This window comes from Panthera tigris, chromosome C1, assembly GCF_018350195.1.
Source record: "Panthera tigris isolate Pti1 chromosome C1, P.tigris_Pti1_mat1.1, whole genome shotgun sequence".
Lineage (NCBI taxonomy): Eukaryota > Metazoa > Chordata > Mammalia > Carnivora > Felidae > Panthera > Panthera tigris.
The window spans coordinates 200,667,668-200,684,714 of record NC_056667.1 but is presented as its reverse complement, the minus strand read 5'-3'; the positions used below and the strand labels follow the sequence as shown (position 1 = coordinate 200,684,714).

The window sequence follows — 17,047 nt, the reverse complement described above, 5'->3', positions numbered from 1 at the left end:
ATATTTAAAACATCATATAATATGACCTCACTCCAGAAAGACAAGTGAAACACATGGACGTATAAGGCAAAGAAGCACAAACGCAAGCGCTTTCCGAAGGGAGTCGGGAGGCGTGGAAAGACGTGATTTTCCTCCTCTATTTTTGTGTTTTGTCAGTTTCCATCAGTGATCACGTATTGCCTTTAAATGTGAGAACACTAGAATCACGTCGGGGCCTCGGCAGCCGCGCGCACGCGCGCGCAGCTGGCGGACGCGGGCGAGACCCCGGGCGGACCCCAGCGCCCCCTGGCGGCGCCCCGAGGCCCCGCCCCACGGGGTTGGGACGACGGGGCGGGGCGCGGAGCCCCAGCCCAGCCCAGGCCTGGTCAGCGCGCTCGGTGCCGGACTCGCCGCGCCGGGAGGGAGGCCGGGAGCGCACCGTCGGAGCGGTCAGGCAAGCCAGGGGACCGGGGCCGGCGGGAGTTGGGGACCCCGTGTCGGCGGGGACGGAGCCAGAGCTGGGACGACGCCCCAAACTTTTTCCGAGTGCTCGGCCCGGGGAGGCGGTGCCGGAATGGGAATCTGTTGCCTTCGCCCTTGGAGTTTCGCTTTCCCGCTGCTCCCCGGGAGGCCGGGTGGCGCCTGTTTGGCGTTGGGAGCCGAGCAGTGGGTGGTGGGCACCAGCGAGCGGGCCAGGGTCTGTGGGTGTCGCGTCCCCCTCTTTCTGGCGCGTGCGTCGCAGGGCGTGTCCCCCGTACGAGCCCCCAGAGTGGCCAGTTGCGCGTGGGATGAGGCTGTCAGGTCCCTCGGCTGGTGGGAGGGGGAGGGGAGCGGCCGGGGAGCCTGGTGCCAGCCTCGGTGTAGACAGGTGAATGAGTCTGTGAGTGAGTGGGGGGAGGGGTCAGCAGCCCTCTATGCTTGCCGTGGGGAAGTGCCACCCCTGTCACCGTGACTTTGCCTCAGCCTGCCTGCTTCCAGCCACTGTGCCCAGGCTGGATTCAGAAAGCTACAAGGAAGTACTGTCCTCCTCGTGGCCTCTTTGGGTCAGCATAAAAACCCAACGGGAACATGGGAAAGGGGAAAACAAGTGGAGCTGGGGAAGGAGCCAGGAGCCAGTGGGAGTGCCAGCAGGGGAAGGCTGCTGGGAGGCTTGGCCCTGATCTGTGGGTCCTGCATCAGCTTGTCCTCCAGGGTGTCCATCCCCTCTCACCCCACTGTGGCCTGGGTGTGGTATCCAGGGGGTGGCATTCTACCTGAGGAACCTGGACATGGGATTAAGTGGGGGTCAGGGAACCAGGGTCAGGGCCAGATGTCATGGCAGGTCCTTCAGGTGTCCAGTTCTCTGGGGCTCTGAAATATTCATCTCACCAGTGAGCTTTGGTTTCAAAGCTGGCGCCTTTGGCCTGGCCAGTGGTGGCAGGGGGAGCCAGGTGCTGCCTTGGGGCTGCTTTGTCGGGGGCCGAGGGGCAGCCTTACTTTCTCCTCACCTGCCTGCTGTCCCTGCCTCTCTAGCCACGGGACCCAAACAGAGGACCCAGTTTGTAACTTAGAAAGAAGTGGCGGGACCACACAAATGTCAAGGGCATTGACTTCTTCTGTCTTCTGGTGCCATGACCTCAGGGCCTCGCTTGTAAAAATGGGCACGTCAGAGACGTAATGATGGGTTACACCATAAGTGTGGGGAGAGCTTCATGTCATGAGCTGGGGTAATAGCCACCTCAGCTCAGACTCCTCCCATGGGAACAGGGGCCTCAGCTGGAAGCTGTCTACCTCAGAGCACTTCCATCCACCCCCCAAACTTCTCACCCAGGGTCCTTCAGAAAGCACAGAGGCCCCAGAGAAGGGACATACACTTGTGTCTTCGGAGGGCTGCAGGGGCAGGGTCAGAGAGGGGAAGCCGAGACAGCTCTGGGAAGAAGGTCTCCGCTAACAACACGGTTAATGCTGATGTGGGCTTTCTTGAGCATTCTGTTGGGACTGCTGTACAGGGGAGGGCCTTGACCTCCAACCCTAAGAGTTGAGATTCTGAGCCAAAACTTGGGTCTTGTTTTGAAGTAGAGATGATATTCAGAAGTCTACAGGCCACAGTGCCGGTACTGAGGGTACTCCATACACTGGTCAGGGAGGAAGATAAGAATGAGTCCTTTTTCTTGTGTTTAATGATTTGTATTTTTTCCCATGACAGCAAGGGGATGGTAGGCGATGCCAGTCTCCTGGTTCTATGCTAGTTGAAGATGTCCCCCCAGCCCTTGGCAGTAGATCAGTAAATTCCACCGTGGAGAATATAATAGCAGCTGTCTGGGAGGTGGGGGGTAGAGAGGAGAGGGACCCTTGCCGTGGACGCTGGCTGGCAGTGAACTGACTCAGAGTGAGGGGGCATGCCTGTACTTCATGTGACTGCTCTGAGGGCTGGGTAGAAGGACAGGGATTTTAAGATATGAGGAGTTGGGACATGAATCATTCTCAGGGTTGGGTCTATCTGTAAAACAAAGGTGGCCTGGTCAGGATCCCACAGGATATTAATTAGGTGTGCTCTGATAAAAATGTTTCAGGCTTGAGCAAGTTTGGAGGAAAACTGGGTGAAACAAAGTTGAACAGCTTTTGCTCACGGCAGGGCTGCTCAGAAGCTAAAAATGCCCTTGTGCCTTGGGAATTTCCAAAAGGGGTATGGATTGTTTTTCAAACTTATCTGTTTCAGAGCTCATTTGTTAACATCTCCCGGGGTAGTGTTCTTTAGAGCAGTCTGGGAAATGCCTGGCTGGATGAATTTAGCTTTCAATGCCATGGTTCTGGGTAATGAGTCCCTCCCCTTTGCCCCCATGGGGGCTGATTTGGGGGAAAAGGAAGCCGAGGGAGGGCATTTGCCTGGTGGCAGGGTTAGAACTTTTGAGCCCGGGTCTCTCGCCTTCCTGCCTGGTAATCTTTCTTGTCTACGGTGTCACGTTCTTTCTTTGCAGACTCTGGGGTAAGTGAGCACCCAGGAAATGCTGGCTGCAGGGTCCAGAGGGCAGTATGGGGCAGTTTGGGAGGAGAGGGCATTAGGGCCAGTCCCAAACCCGGAATGTGTCAGGTGCCTCTGCCTCTGCGGACATTTTACATCAGTAGTGACCCCAGCGTAGATTCCTTAGGAAATGTGTCACTCTGCCCTGAAACCCGTGGGTCATTCTGCCCTGAAACCCGCTGCTCATTCAGAAGCAGAGACTCTTGGAGTCAGAATGGACTTGATCTTTTGGTTCCATGTACTTGTTTTATGGAGGAGAAAAGTGAGTCCAGAGATGTGGAGTGGCCCACCATGACTCACAGTGGGGTTAAGACCAGGACGAGAACTCTGCTCCCTGCCTTCTAACCCAGGGCTCTGGCGTTGGACTGACTTTGTGCAAGGGAAAAGGTCTTTGCTACCTCAGCCCGCCCCAGGTGCTGGCCTGGGCACACAGGTGGCTGGTGGGCGTGCCTCAGGGGCTTCTGTTCCAAGCAGGTGTCAAAGCAAAGGGCATGAACTGTAAAATCAGACCTCAAATCTGGGTTCAAACACATCTCTGCTGTTTGCCTGCTGTGGGACCCTAGATCTGTTTTTGTCTGAATTTCAGTTTTATCTGTAGAGTGAGGGTAAGAACATGCACCCCAGAGGGCCGTTGTGAGGCTCAGACCTGCCTGAGTAGCCAATGACAGATACGTTACTTACTGCTGTGAGCGGTTCTCTTCCTTCCCTGCCTATCACAGGGAAGGGTTCGTTCCTTTCTGCATGGTGGGTTGTTAATTCTGCCTGCCTCTGCTCCCTCCTAGTCTTGAAGTCCAACTGAGAGGCAGAGAGGAAACCAAAGGAGGAGGTGGATAGGGGCTGTGTCTCTGAATTCTCCTCCCTCATCTGCATGGCCCGGCCTTTGGGACCATAGATGTGGCTGGGGTCGCTGAGCTCACCCACACTGCCGGCACAATTCTATCACCCACTGACGGGGGCTGAAGCTGTGGGGCCTGGCTTACTTCTGCTCTCCAGGGCATCTTCCTCACCCCTCTTAGCCTCAGATCTGAGAGAGGCCACCCTGGCTCGGGGCTGGGGCTGGGACAGAAGTCATGGGTTGGCAGTCTTATCTACTTCTGAGCAGGAAGGCATGATGGGGGCGGGGGGCGAGGATAAGGGGGAAAGGGTATCTTGTTCTGGCCCCGCCTCACTGGGCAGGGCTGGGGATGGAAGTTCCAAACCCATGACCAAGAGGCCCTTTTGTGGGCTGGGACAGGAACTTTCTTGGCATTGGGGTTTCCTTGTCTGTTAGATAACCGGATGATTTCTAAAGGCCACTCCGTCTCTTACGTCAGGTTTTAGATCCCCTCAGAGTCATCCTGTTATTCCCAGAAGCCAGGCAGACTGAAGGATAAGTTGATTCTGGGCCTCTTGGTCCGTGTGCAGCAGCAGGCCTGGTGACTGCCCAGACACTCCTGGGTGTATCTTTTTTAGTCCTCTGCCCTGGTGGCTCTGTGCTGGGGGTGGGGGTGTGGTTCTTGGGGGTTGGGGAGAGCTGCAGGAGTTGGGGTAGGTAGAGGAAAAGGGAGGGAAGGAGACCGTCCTACGAGGCCAGGGGCTGTGTTCCTGTGCCTGCCGGGTGGGGTTTCCTGAGATGCACACTCTGAGCTATTCTTTCCATTCTGACTCTGGGCATCGGTTCCTGGCAGTGAGGAGGGCAGGCTGCCTGGACCAGTCAGCTGCTCCTTTCCGCCCCTCCCTCCAACACACACCCGCTTGCTTGCTTGCTTGCTTGCTTGCTTGCTGTGACTTCAGTAGCTCAGGCCTCCTCTCTGCAGATTCCAGAGCCTTAACCCTTCAGGTGCGCCCAGGGGAGCCTGAGCCTGGGCCTCAGCTGGCCAGAGCTGTGGTGGCCACACCGAGGTGGCTCCGGGGGAAGGGGCTGTTTCCCCAAGGCTGTACCTGAAAACCTCGACAGCCAACAAGTCCTGTGTTTGAGCCCGCCCACTGCTGCTGCTGGGACAGCTGGGTCTGGAGGAGAAAGGAGAGCTTCTGGCTCCTTCTGGTGGGGGATTGGGGTCTTGACGATGGGGGAGCAGACTTAGATCTGTAACATGGCAAGGATGGGGCAGGTAGAACGTCTTGATAACAGGCATGGTGGGGAAGAATGTTCTAATGATTCAGGCTGCCTGCAAGTGGCACAGCCTTGCTCCCTGTTGTTGGAGTGTGTTCAGGAGAAACTGAATGCCTACTGTGTTTTAGGAAAATTCGTGCTTCCAGTGGGGACCCTTCAAGGTCCCTTTAGCCCAGGGAGACTGTGAGCTCCTCTACTAGCTACTGGCAGAACCCAGATGACCTGACTCCTGGTTTCTAGTCTTTGGGCATCAGTCATCCTCCCCATCTCTGGATCGTCTCCCTCCTCTTTCCCCTCCTTCTCTTTCAACTCCACATTCTCCAGCGCCTACCATTCCTCACAGCTCTGAAAGTAAACACTGACCACTTCCCCCTTTCCCTACTGCCTAGGCAGAGGCGGGCCCCAAACCTCATCCTTCTCCGAGGTCTCCATGACACAGAGTGACCAGGGCCCTCATGTAGGCTGGGCAGCTGTCAGGGGGCAGGCCAGGCTGTGGGCCAAGGCTCCTGCCCGCCTGGCACTGCTCAGAGGTGGGTGTGGCTGTGTTCTGCCACTCCTCTGACTCGCCTGAATGCTCTCCCCTTCTCCTGTGCCCAGGACTGCACATCAGAGAGCGGGGATGTAGGCCCCGCCTCAGGTCCAGCAACATGACCCTGACCATGGAGAGGTCACTCGACTTCCCCGTCTGGCTGGTAAAGCGAGTGGGCTGGCTCACCTTAGATGAGAGAGTTTGCTTTTAGCTCTGTCATTTAAGAATCTCTAGCTCTGAACACCCTCTTAACCTCCTGGCGGTGTTTGGGAACCGGGAGATGGGGAATTACGGAGGGGCCTGAGTGGTTCCATGTCCTTTGCTATGTGAGCCTTCTGTTGTCATTAGAGGGTCTTAAACGGGTAGCCGTGAGTGGTGACGAGAGGCTTAGATAGATGGGGCATCAAAATGAGAGATGAGAGCATGGGGCTCTGCAGTCCGTCTTGGCGCTCAGGTGTTGACTTCATCACACCCTAGCTAAGTAACTTTGGGCAAGTGACTTAATTCTTCTAAGCCTCTATTTCTTCATTTGTAAATAGGGATAACATCATCCACCCTGTTGGACTACTGTAAGGACTAATAAAATAATAACTATAAAAAGCCAGCATTTACTGTTTTTATCAGGGGTCAGGTACCCTTCTAAGTGCTTTATGCATATTTTTACAACTCTGAGAACGGTATTGTTAAGAGTGTTAAACCCATTCTCCAGGTGGAGACAGTGAGTCATAGTGAGGTGACATGGTCAGTGCCAGTCTCTGGTGAGCATGGGCTGGTGGCTGAGCCTTTGGAGAACTGGACTGTGAGCTGCTGCGTCTCCAGCAGGCGGGTCTACTGGTGAATTCCTCAGAAGAGTCAAAGGGAGGGGTGAGAACGTGCAGAGGGAGTCCTCGTGAGTCAGCGGCCTCCTGAGCTGGACCAGGCCCCTGGAGACCTGGTGGCCAATCCGAGGCTGACCTTCCTCTCCATGATTTACCCTGGGGCCACAGCCCCTGTGGTCTGGAAAGGAGCCTGTTTGCCCAGCTTGGCTTAGAGGGAGGAGGGAGGGGTCACTGCTGGCCAGGCAAAGGGGAAGCCCCATGTCGCTGGGTGCCTCAGATAGTTCACAATCTGTTAGAGCAGGAAATGAGCTCACAGATCATCTGACCCATAACACCTCATTTTATAGAGGAGCACCCCCAGCAGGAGACAGGGCCAGGTCATGGTGTCATCACCTGTGGTGGCCCAGCTGGGGCTTCAAACCACAGGGCCTTTTCTGCCAGTGCCTCTTGGGCCATGCTCAGCCTATTCATCTGTGTGCCATCACCCAGATGGGTGGGCATCACAGGAACCCCGGGCTGAGATGGCTGTAATAATAACACATAGCCCTACTCCATAGTAAGTTTTTTTTTTTTTTTAATATTTTGTTTTTTTTTTATGTAATCCCTACACCCAACATGGGGCTTGAACTTACAACCCTGAGATCAAGAGTTGTATGCTCCACTGACTGAGCCCGCCAGGCACCCCTTTCTTTTTTTAATAAGTTTTAGATATAGCCCTACTCCAAAGTGACCTGTTTGCACCTCTTCCTATAGACAGGATGCCATTCTCTTGGTGGAGTTAAAAGGGGATTCTTGGAGAGGGACGGGCAGAGGGGTGTAAGGAGAAGGAGCCTTTTGCCTCAGGGGAGGAGAGCCAGTTCATGTTTCTTCCTTTTTCAAAATCTATTAAGATTCACATATTTATACTTATTACCCTATCCTTACGGAAGACCGGGACATTTCCAAAGCAGTTAATATCTGTTTCTTATGCTCACAACACTCCGTGTTTGGTCTTCTCTCGTTCTCTTTCACTCCTTATTTCCTCAGGTCGCCCTGCTCCACTGTGCAGGACCTTCACCATGACCCTGCTTTTGAAGCCTTGGTTTGCTGTCACACCCTCACTGTCAGAAAGGTCTTTCTTATTTCTGACCTGACACATTCTTGTTGTGCTGGCCCATCTACTCTGGGAAGATGGAGAACAGCTTTCCTCAAAGTAACCCATTTAGAGCCCTGGCCTGATATCCGATCCCTCCTCCCTGCCCCTCCCCACCACTTTCCTCTCTGAATTATCCCAGTTCTCCTAAGAGAGAAGAGATAAGACAATTCTTTATCTGATCCCTGGACTGTGCGGGGTGCCCTAAAAAGAGAAGCCGGTTCTCTCTTCCTTCCAGCAGAGGTTCTGAGCACGTCTGCCTGCCTGGATCCGGGGGTGCTTCCTCCCTGGGGGGTCCTAAAGGTCTGCCCCTTGGGAGATGCTGTAGGAGGAGGTCATGGCCCTGTCAAGGCTTTTCAGGGACCCCCTTCTTAGCTTCTCCCAAGCCCCCATCTTTGCCATCTCAGAGGGGAACACCAGGCCTGGAGGACATTTATTTGGCCTAAGAGGCAGAAAGAACACAGCCTAATATAGAGGATGCAGACCCAGGACCCTGAAGGCCTCAGTTCCGGTTGTACCATTAACCTGCTCGTTCTGTGGCCCTGGGGAGTCAAGAGTCGCTTCACTGTTCTGCGCCTTGTTCCTCTTCTCTAAATTGAGCATTTGGGGCCATAAGACCTGGAGGTCCCTCTCAGCTGTGTTTTTGGGGTTCCCTCCTCGTTCCTCAGCCCTCCCCTGGCCGTGGGACTCCTCCTGCCACGGAGAAGACACCTGCTGGGTCTTGAGGCATGACTCATCAGTGCATTCTCCTCCCCACTTAGCCACAGCTCCTGCTGGGGAACAGGCAGGAATCACGGGGATACCAGAGGCTCCAGAGCCCAAAACATGGGTCTCTCCCTCCCAGGGGGTTTCGGGGCCCTGTACGCACTATCTACTACCTGGCAAGGCTGTGAAGAGAACAGTAGCAGCCATATGCTGCGACACCCGTCGGATGCACCTTAGCTGTTATTTGAAGGAACCAGAAAGTCCTGTCTCTGGCCTCACCTTTTTTGTGCAGCTCCCCAGCCCTGAGTGGCCAGCCCCAGGCAGCTACTCGCCCAGGCCTCTCAGGCGTCCCCTGACTCAGCCACTGGCCACGGAGCCACTGGCCACGGGCCCCCTGCCCTCCCACTTGGGCCTGGTGGCTCGGCCCTGGGGCTAGCTTGTCCTCCCCCTCCACTTAGAGCCCTGGCTCCTCCCCAGCTCTGCCTTTCAGGCCTGAGGCTCCTGCCAGCTGCTGTGGGGGCTGGGCTGACTCCTTCAATGGGTCCCGGCTGGCCCCGTGACTCACCCCCAGGCTTGGCTGGGGCCATCAAGCTTCTTCTGTGGTCACTGAAAACTTTTCTTAAATGAGCACAGGGGAGTTCCCGGGCTTCCGTCCCTTGTCTCTCACACCACTGATGCCCAGTGACTGCTCTGGGCTCCTGCACAAATCCCCCCTTCTGCTTTCCTGGGGGCACGAAGCGGCACAGGAGGGAGGGCCGTAGACAGAAAGCTGGCATGAAGGCAGAGGGACAGGGGCTGAGCTGGTGGGGATGGGGAGGATGGCCTGTGGGCAGAGGATGACACTGTGATCACGATCAAGAGAGAAAATGTGAGGGTCCCCTCTCTATAGAGGCAGCCTGGACTAGGGCCCCGTGAGCTGGGTCCGGGCACTCCTGACTGATTTTCTCATCTCCATTTCAGGTGCCCTCAGCCCTTGAGCGGCCATGTCCAGCCCCAGTGCCCCCCCTCCGTATGAGGACCGCAACCCTCTGTACCCTGGCCCTCCGCCCCAGGGGGGCTACGGGCAGCCGTCTGTCCTGCCTGGTGGCTACCCGGCCTACCCGGCCTACCCACAGCCTGGCTACGGTCACCCTGCTGGCTATCCACAGCCTATGCCCCCCATCCACCCGATGCCCATGAACTACGGTGAGTCCCCGAGGGGCAGCTGGCGGGGGGGGGGGGACGAGGCAGCACTTGTACCACATGAGGCCACCTCTTTTCCTTCCATCTCAGCTTCCTGTCCCATCCCTTTTTTCATCTTCTCCTTAGATCTCTCCTGTTTCACCATCTTTGTTACCTGCCCCCACCCACCCCGTCCCCTTAGTACCTGGCCCTGAGCCACCCACTAGCCCCTTTATTCAGCAAGGAGACTGAGTCCATAGACACACACCAGAACTTCCATATCAGATGAGAAAGTGGCGGGGTAAGGCAACTGGTTCCTGGAGGCCATTTCCGTGTCCTAGCTAGACAGTTGCCACCCCCTGGACTCCTCTCTTCTAGTAACTGCCTTTGGTACCTGAGGCACTTTTTTTTTTTTCCCTTAAATATTCTCGATGCTGACAAGTCCTCATCCTTTAAGGTAACATCTGAGTCTTACAGACATCCAGAAGTCATTTGGATGTCTGATAAATGTCATGGCAGGTAAATGCTCTGTTTGGTCAGAAATGAGAGATTAGAATGCAGGGATTTTTCCTGAATGGCTCACATGCGGATTTTGAAAGCAGTGTCCAAGGAAGCATTGAAGGAATGTTTTGAGTCCTGTAGCCTCTGGAATTCTGGGGCACGGCCAGCTCTCAGCTGGCCATCTGTGTTCTGTTGGGAATACTAGCACATCAGTCACGGTCACAGTCATGCTTTGTCCTGTGCACGCAGGCCGCTGGCATCCCCGAGTGCTGATGTTTGCCGGATGCAGATTATGCTCCTCACTCTGTTCTCCACCCTCCACACATGCGCTATGTTTCTATCTTCCTCTTCCTCCTTCCATCCGTGACGCCCCTGCTCCAGCCCTGCCAGCTCCTCTGGCTGATGCCCCAAGCCCTGCCCCTGCCTGGCTTCCTCACTAGATCATGACCCCTAGTTGAAGATCATGAGTGTTCATCCCCCAGAGCACTCAGGTGTGGGCCGGGCACCCCCATACAGGAGCCATCAGTGAATGCACACCGATGGGATGGCTTACACCAAAGTCCCCTTGTGACAGGGACGCTCGGCTCCGCATGGTGCCCAGGCCATCCCTGGGTTACTCTGAGAGCATCCAGAGGACCTGATTTGGGTGAGGAGTTCCTGAGTTATACCCTTGTCTTTCGGCTGGAGATCCCTGAGACTCTGAGATAATGTCATGCAGGCTTTGGGATTGAGGCCACATGTCCCAGGCCCCCAGTTGGTCATATTTGATCTGTTCCCAGGCCCAGGCCAGGGCTATGATGCGGAGGAGAGAGCAGTGAGTGAAAGCTTCGGGCCTGGAGAATGGGATGACAGGAAAGTCCGACACACCTTCATCCGAAAGGTGAGATATGGGCGGGGAGGCCACTGTACGTAGGCTGTGGGAATGGGGTGGGGCCGGGGGTGGAGATGGCCAGACACTATTAGTTCCGGGGCACTCGTTCCCATGCAGATACGCTGTTGCCTTCCGAATTCTCTTTAGTCCTGCCCTGCCCTCAGAGGGGCCCCCAGCTCCGCTGACCCACGTTCCCCGCCTTTCACTCTTCTCTTCCTTGACCTTGTGGTGGGGGACAGATTCAATCTGGGAAAATCTAGGCGGGCTTCGCCAAAGTGTTCTGTCCTCCCCAAACGTCTTTCTCCTGTTAGACTGTGAGCAACTTGAAGTCAGAATGATCAAACTCTTTTATACTCCATCCCTCCCCCATCTCACATCTGCACGGTGCCCTGCTCCGAGTAGGTGGATACCCGAGGAGGTAGATACCTGACAGACGTCACACTGAACTCCCAGAAGTGTGGAGGCCACACCCGGTAGTGCAGCGAGGCAGGGGGAGTAAGTGGGGAACTGAGGCTAGGTGTTGGACAGGGGGTGGGGGAGATGTCAGGGAGCAGCTGGAGGTGGGGGTCAGCTCTGAGGGTGCGTCTAGTATCTGAGCCAGACTCCTCAAGGGTGGGGGGCCTTCGGGCCAGGCTGCAGCCGAGGAGGGCCCTAGTGGAAATGAAGTAAGAAGGAGATCCTTCACCATTAAGAAGGGGCCCCCTCGCCCCCCGTAAAAGACGTGGGCAGGGTAGTAGGGTCTTTGGGGCTCTTGGGGGGGGACTGGCTGCTTCCCGGGGGGACACGGGGGATGGTGACACATGCTGCCCCCACCCTGGCCTGTGTTCCAGGTTTACAGCATCATCTCCATCCAGCTGCTCATCACGGTGGCCATCATCGCTATCTTCACCTTTGTGTGAGTCTGAGGACTCGGGGGCCCTGCGGGTGGCGCCGGGCCCTGTGCTCAGATGCACTGGAAGGGGAGTTTGCATGCGGTGGCCAGGGTGGGCGGCGGGAACGCAGGCTGCTGGGAGGGCCTGGGCAGGGAGGCAGCCGGGCTGAGGTGTGACGGAGTGTGAGGTGTGTGACTCCCCTCCCTTGTCCTCCCCTGCTCCACAGGAAACCAGTTGGCGATTTCGTGAGGAGAAACCTGTTTGTCTACTATGTGTCCTAGTGAGTCTCTGCGCCTGTCTGCTGTGTGTGTGTGTGTGTGTGTGTGTGTGTGTGTGTGTGTGTGTGTGTGTGTGTTGGGGGTGGGGCAGCGAGATGAGCGGGAGACAACTGACCAGCTTTTCTCAGGGCAGCGATCAAAATGCTTTTTGAGGGGCCCTCCAGGCTGCCGGCTGTGCTGGCAAGGGTGGGTGTGTGTGAGCCACCAAGTGAGGAGTAACAGCACCGCAGAGCTCCTGGGAGCAGGGGGTGGGGGGCTGGTGGCTGCATGCACACTGCCAAATGGTCCCCGGATTCTCCTAGTCTGTCTGCCACGGTCTCCTTCAGCCTCCTTCCTGGCCAAGCCCCCTGTCTCAGAGGTTCTTGGTGTCCTTGGCGGGGGTACTTGTCCTGGGCGGCTTCCCCTCAGACTTCCCAACGGCTCCCAGCCTGCCGGCCTGGTGAGTGCCACCAGGCGGGGCCCAGATGGGGCTGAGGGGCAGGCTGGGCCTGTCGTCCATTTCCTCATCTCTCTCTCCCCAGTGCTGTCTTCCTGGGCACCTATCTGACCCTCGCCTGCTGCCAGGGACCCAGGTGAGTCCTGGACAGACGATGAGAAGGGATGGTGGGGGGCCCGAGGGAGGGGCAAGTGTTTGGGGAAGCAAGGGGATCCCTAGAGCAGCTGCGTGGTCATGGGCGCAGTTGAAGTTGAGGTGCGTACAAAGTCCCCTGGGTGGGTGGGATCTATTCAGCCACGCGGCTGTAATTTTTACAGTACATCTGCAAGGTATGTAACGTTTTAACCATTTAACACATATGGAAAACCAAAGGCTCAGAGGTTGAGTAACTTTCTCACGGTCACGCAGTCATTGTAAGAACTGCAACTGGACCCAGGTGTTTGTGGCTCCATTGCCCAGGTCTGTCCCACTGCCCCATGTTGTCCCTGCATAGAACCCCCGAGCAGGTACCAAAGGCCATGCCCGCCTCCCCACCCCCAAGTCAAGGCCTAATTCTCTACGCACCTGAGCCAAGAACTTCCTTCTGCTAAAGGAGCCTCTGATACCGGGCTAGACCCAAGTCGCTTAATCACACACGGTCTCTTTCCCTTCAGACGCCGTTTCCCATGGAATATCATCCTGCTGACCCTCTTTGTAAGTCTAGAAGGGTTGAGGGAGGGTGTGGAGATGGTGTGAGAGAGAGAGAGAGTTGGTCCCAGGGAAGGGGCTGGGGACACCACTGTGGAAGATGTCCCTGGCTCTCTCCCCGACCCTAACCTGACCCATGGCATTGGTCTCATCACTGCCTCTTTCCTACTCAGTCACATTTGCCCCCCCAGCTCTGGCAATCTACTGTGGCCATGCCTCCATGCCACCTTTCTCATGTGTTTCACTCTTGTCTCTGTCCTTCCCTCAGACTCTTGCCATGGGCTTCATGACGGGCACCATTTCCAGGTATATTCCAGGACAAACCACCGCACTCTTGTGAAGTGTCTGTTATGTGGGAGCGGGGCATCCCTGGGCTGGCAGTCATCTGCGTGGGTGGATGCTGGGCAAGATCCTTCTAGAAGGGATGGTTTTGAAGGCATTCATACATGACTTATCTATCCCTTTGGCCTCTCTGAACTCCTTCTCCTCAGTGTGTATGAAACCAAAGCCGTCATCATTGCAATGATCATCACTGCCGTGGTGTCCATTTCGGTCACCATCTTCTGCTTCCAGACCAAGGTGAGGGTATGGAGGGCCCTTCCCTGGCCACCCCACCTCCTTTCTTCTATAAACCTGGCCCTCCAGGCTTGGCAGTTGAGCAGGCCTGTGAGGGCCCAGACTCCTCTACACCAGGGATTTCCCTTGGAGAGTCTAGTCCCCTTCCCCTCCTGTCTGCAGCTATAAAACTGCTTCTTGTGTCTGTCCTTAGAACGTCATGGTTACGCCCAGGCCTTCCAAGAAGCAGCACTGGGACTCCCTGGGGGGGGAGGCAGGGCAGTCTAGCTGGGCTGCTAGTTGTGACACTTGTCTGACAGGTGCTTCCTCCTCCCTTCCTGGCAGGTGGACTTCACCTCGTGCACAGGCCTCTTCTGTGTCCTGGGAATTGTGATGATGGTGACTGGGATTGTCACCGCCATTGTGCTGTCCTTCAAATATGTGAGTGTCCTGGGAGAGCTGCGGTCCGCAAACCTAACATTCACAGGAGACTTTCCGTGTGAAGTGTTGCAGCACGCCCACGCCCCAGGCATCCGGGCAGGCTCTGACTTCTGGAAGCTCTCAGCTGGCTAGAAAAGGCACCAATGCTGGAGCACCATCCTTTGGTTAGGGTCGTCTCTGTTAGGAGATGGAAGGCCCTGGGCACCGTAGAACCTGAAGCCCTGGATGACATTACGGAATTCCTATGGGAAACAGTGGGTGAGATGTGTCTGGCAGCTGAAGTCAGGTTCGAGGAGGGAGATGGCAGATGGGCTTCGATGGAGGGGACCCCCGAGGAGGGGAGTGTGGTGCTGGGAAGGGAGGCGTACAATCAGGAGGGCCACCTGCCTACTTGACCATGGCTGGCCCTACCCTTCTGTGGACAGGCACCTGGAGGGCTGTTGAGCAGGCTGCCCTGGGGGTCCATGATTCTGACAGTCGTCAGGGTGGTAGTGGGGCTTCCCTCCCACACCAGGCTGCAGGAACCACTCTACTGAATGCTGACTATGTCTAGGGCTCTTCAAGCTGTACCTGCCTGGCTCCTGCCCCTCCCAGAGCTATAGCTCAACCACCTGCTTTTTTCCAGAAGTACAGTGGACACTTCTGTAACCTAACTAACTTTGGAGATTGGTTTTATATGATCCCTGGAGGATGGCCTCTGTTTTCTCTGCCAAATGTTACTGTTCTTTTTTTTAAGTAATCTCTACCCAACGTGGGGCTCGAACTCACAACCCTGAAGTCAACACTCACAAGCTCTACCAGATGAGCCAGCCAGGCACCCCAAATATGTTACTATTCCTAATTTCTTTCAGGATGTGGAAGGCAGAAGTAGTCCTTTCACATAGCTACCTTCCTGGGTCTCCCCACTCAGATGCCAGAATTCTGGGGGAAATGGCCCTGAGGGACTGCCTGGGTCTGTGCTTTGCTAAGATCTCTAACACTGTCCCTGTCCCCTCTCCCCAGATTTACTGGCTCCACATGGTCTATGCTGCTCTGGGGGCCATTTGCTTCACCTTGGTGAGTAAGGCCCTGCTGTCTCTAGGAAGGGGAGTGGGAGCTGGAGAAGAGGAACTATACAGGTGGAGCAGGAGTTTAGGCTGCTTGGGAGCCAGGGAGTGGGGCCACAGCTGCCCTTTCCTCTTTCCACGGTCAAGAGGTGACCGATTTCCTGGGCATTCCTGCCATCGCTCGTTCATTCGCCTGCTGTGAATACCCAGCAGGCTGTATTATAGATGATGGCGTGTCTTTCTGCCTTCCTAGACTGAACCATTTGAGGGGAGAGACCATGGGTTGTTCTGGTCATTAAAGAGTCCCTAAGTACACTGCATGGCATGGAGGCTCCTAGGACAGATGTGCTTATGAAACAAGAACCAGACAGGACCTCTGGCCCCTGAGCCCTCACTCGAGCCTTCCCTGTTCCTGCAGTTCCTGGCTTATGACACGCAGCTGGTCCTGGGAAACCGAAAGCACACCATCAGCCCGGAGGACTACATCACTGGCGCCCTGCAGATCTACACTGACATCATCTACATTTTCACCTTTGTGCTGCAGCTGGTGGGGGACCGCAATTAAGGAGCACCTTCCACCCCACTGTGCGCCCACTGTGGGCTCTCCCTTCCCTAGAGGGCTGGGCCCTGTGACTGGAGTCCGGACCTCAGACCCCCTTCCTTCCCCTCCAGTAATATGCCCAGTTTCCTTTCTGTCCTGGGACGGGTGGCCTCTGTGGCGGTGGATGTGCAGGGACCTGGCGGGGCTGGAGGAACCGGGGACTAACTCTTGCCTCTGGTAGACTCGGCAGGGACCAGGCAGAAGACGTGCCTCCTCCCTCCACCCACTCCATGGCACCAAATTCTTCTCGACTGCTGGGGTTGCAGGGAGGACAGAAAAAGCCTATTCTACAGCCAAAAGGGAATATGAAAAGTAGAAGTAACTTTGGGGTGATGAGGTGTCCCCTCCCACCTCTGCCATAGGCTTCTGGGCTTGGTAGCTGAAGCTGTTTCCTCCCTCAACCCCCAACAAAGCCAGAGAGCTTTGTCCCCAGCCTCCTGGACTCACTGGCCATTATCCTGTACTCCTCTGACAACCCTTAGTGCCTTCCGGCTCACAAAGGTAGAGGAGATCTGTGCCCATGGGTCTCCCCTGCTTCAGTCCCTCTTCTTTCGATGGCATGTACATACTGTTCATTTGGAATAGGGGAGGACGAGGAGAGTAAGCAAAGCCAAGGACGGGCCAAGACAGAACAGCATCTACTCTGGGCTTCCTCATGGCTTGTGGTGGTGGAGAGGGCAGGCCTGTCCACAGCCATCTGGTCCCCATTCTCCAAAGCTCCCTGGGGCCTCCTTGGGAGCTTCTGAGATCTCTGGTCAGAGAGACCTCTTGCTTCCTGTGCTCAAGCTGCTCAGAGAAGAAAGTGAGGAGCAAAGCTCAGGAGATGGGGTGGTTTGTAGGATTATAAGTGGGGCCAGGAAGTACCAGGGTGAAGAAAGGCCAGGGTGGGGGCAGGAAAATGCTCTGGGGTCCTCTCCCTGATCTGAGGGGTATGAAAGCCTACTGTGGTGTCCATGGAAATTTCTGTGTTCTTTCCTTGTGCTAACCTGGGAAGGATCCTGAGCAAAAGGAGACTTCCCCTCTCAGTTTGTTCTTAACTTGTGCTGGGGGATTTTAGACTTGAGCCTCATCTCTCCAGCCAGCTGCCACTTTCTTCGTGACACCAAGTGCCTCAAGCTGGAATGGGGAAGGAGGACAAGAGTCCTTCTGTCAGTGGGGGTAGAAACCAAATCAGCCCAAGGGTATACTTAGGACTTCTCTTAAGTACTTGGTCCTAAATATATCACACAAAAGGACATAAGTAGAAACGTAATAAAGTTTTGTGTTTCGGAGTTAAAACCCTACTTGGCTCTGGTTTCTTTAAGGTGTCCACTCTGGCTGGTCTGGCTCTGCCCAAACCGTC

General features: G+C 55.8%; 1 protein-coding gene across 2 annotated transcripts; it reads left to right on the top strand.

The window, feature by feature from the left end:
- The first annotated feature begins 331 nt into the window (after positions 1-331).
- TMBIM1 (transmembrane BAX inhibitor motif containing 1) lies at positions 332-16,983 on the top strand. Of its 2 annotated transcripts, none has more exons than XM_042995318.1 (12): positions 332-433; positions 9,217-9,441; positions 10,698-10,798; positions 11,620-11,684; positions 11,888-11,941; positions 12,461-12,511; positions 13,029-13,068; positions 13,331-13,368; positions 13,554-13,641; positions 13,963-14,058; positions 15,061-15,114; positions 15,523-16,983. In XM_042995318.1, exons 2-12 carry the CDS (start codon positions 9,240-9,242, stop codon positions 15,667-15,669), a joined length of 936 nt encoding a protein of 311 aa, XP_042851252.1. In that variant the 5' UTR covers positions 332-433; positions 9,217-9,239; the 3' UTR covers positions 15,670-16,983. The 2 variants fall into 2 exon arrangements, with proteins under 2 accessions (XP_042851252.1, XP_042851253.1); XM_042995319.1 differs by lacking the exon at positions 332-433 and adding an exon at positions 5,554-5,764.
- The last annotated feature ends 64 nt before the right edge of the window (positions 16,984-17,047 follow it).

Bases quoted from the DNA above. Each gene is read 5' to 3' on its own strand.
- TMBIM1 (XM_042995318.1), top strand. From the start codon at position 9,240: ATGTCCAGCCCCAGTGCCCCCCCTCCGTATGAGGACCGCAACCCTCTG. The intron at 11,685-11,887 runs GTGAGTCTGAGG...CCTGCTCCACAG, and splicing joins ATCGCTATCTTCACCTTTGT to GAAACCAGTTGGCGATTTCG. The intron at 12,512-13,028 runs GTGAGTCCTGGA...CTTTCCCTTCAG, and splicing joins GCCTGCTGCCAGGGACCCAG to ACGCCGTTTCCCATGGAATA.